Genomic DNA, 1360 nt, shown 5'->3' with positions numbered 1-1360 from the left:
TTAACCTGCCGTAGCCCCGGGATGGGGATTGGCTGTGCCGCGCCTCCGCAGAGCTCTTTAGGGGTTAAGCTGATTCCCTTCATCTCAGCCTTAGGAGCTTGTTCTGCGTCCTGCTCTGCTGCCACTGCAAGTCCGGGTGGCTCTGATGTGACAGGAGCTCTGTCCCTGGTTGCAGCTGTTTTCTTTGCTGTTTTCTGCCGTGGGGTGAGAGTTTCCCCCGTGTGTACGGGGGTAAACCAGCCTCGTAGGTCAGGTCTGTCTGCCACTGCCACAGAACTCTGCTCTCTGCTCTCTTCCAGGGCCCCCAGAAGAAACACTTGGTGAAAGCGAAGCCAGGAGCGCAGGAAGAGCTGTAAGGACTGAGATTTGCAAGGCCACCTAACTGGGCACCTTCAATAAAAAGGCTCCGAGCCATTCCTGCCGCCTTGTCTTCCTTCTGGAGGGGTGTCCTGCCTGTGTCCAGTGCTGCCTGTGCGCAGCAGCATGTCCCTGAGGCTCCTCAGCCAGTGGGGCTGAGATGAGGAGCACTTGGGACTGGCCTTTATGGACAGGGACGAACTGGGACAGCCAGGTGTCTGCTCTGTGCTCGGCATCCCCCCTGTCCCTTGCCCAGTGGTTTTTTTCCCCACTGCCTGCCTTCACCCGAGCCCCAGTGAAACCCTCCTTCCAGAGGAGAGCACAGCAGGTACCAGCACTTTCGCCCCAGTTCCCACTGGGAACACAGGGCCTCCCCATTGCCGGCCTCTGCCTGGTCTCACTGACCATCTCTCCCCTCGCTGCCTCACGCACGCCCAGGTGCTCTTTTCACTGAGCTCAAAGTGTCACCCATGAGCTTCTCTCCGCACAAAACCCCCTGATCCCGGCCGACATCCTTGTGCACAAGTTGATGGCTGCTGGGTGAGGTGGGGCAGTGATGGGTTTATTCACATTTTGGACTCATTTCCCACCCGTTTTCCTTGCAGTCCAGCTGCCTGCGGGGAGGGTGCGACGCGTCTCGGAGCTGTGATGTCTTGGATCAGTGGTGATCACAGCTCCTCCAGGGCAGAACCGGTCTGGACGTCCTGCACCCTCTCTGGGAACCAGGCAGTGGAAAGCCCAGCCCTCTGCTGGTCCAGAGCTGCCCCCTTTCACCAGGAGTCCTGGGAACCTGGTATGAGGTGCACAAAGTTCTTAAGTCTCTAGCAAACCCCTTGCCCTGGGTCTGGTTCTGCTCTGAACGTGTGCTTGGACCATTGAAGGAGGAGGCTCCTCTACACAAATGCTGAGGACGTGATGAACCGAGAAGCTCAGACCCCGCGGCACAGCCAGGCCCTGGCCGGCCCCATGTCCCGGCGAGGTCCCTGGGCTCTGTGGAGTGTCT

The 1360-nt window shown here is 59.3% G+C and overlaps 1 protein-coding gene across 1 annotated transcript in view; it reads left to right on the top strand.

Moving 5' to 3' along the window:
• LOC104497509 (60S ribosomal protein L3-like) overlaps window positions 1-412 on the top strand; it is a 5998-nt gene extending 5586 nt beyond the window's left edge. Inside the window, exon 9 of the mRNA XM_010140772.1 lies at window positions 300-412. Within this exon, the coding sequence (XP_010139074.1) occupies window positions 300-356 (57 nt within the window). The 3' untranslated portion in view covers window positions 357-412. The remainder of the gene's footprint in view (window positions 1-299) is intronic.
• Window positions 413-1360: the final 948 nt, after the last annotated feature.

The sequence above is a fragment of the Buceros rhinoceros genome, unplaced genomic scaffold, assembly GCF_000710305.1.
Source record: "Buceros rhinoceros silvestris isolate BGI_N320 unplaced genomic scaffold, ASM71030v1 scaffold27137, whole genome shotgun sequence".
In the NCBI taxonomy this organism is placed as follows: domain Eukaryota; kingdom Metazoa; phylum Chordata; class Aves; order Bucerotiformes; family Bucerotidae; genus Buceros; species Buceros rhinoceros.
This window is presented reverse-complemented; position numbering and strand designations above follow the sequence as displayed.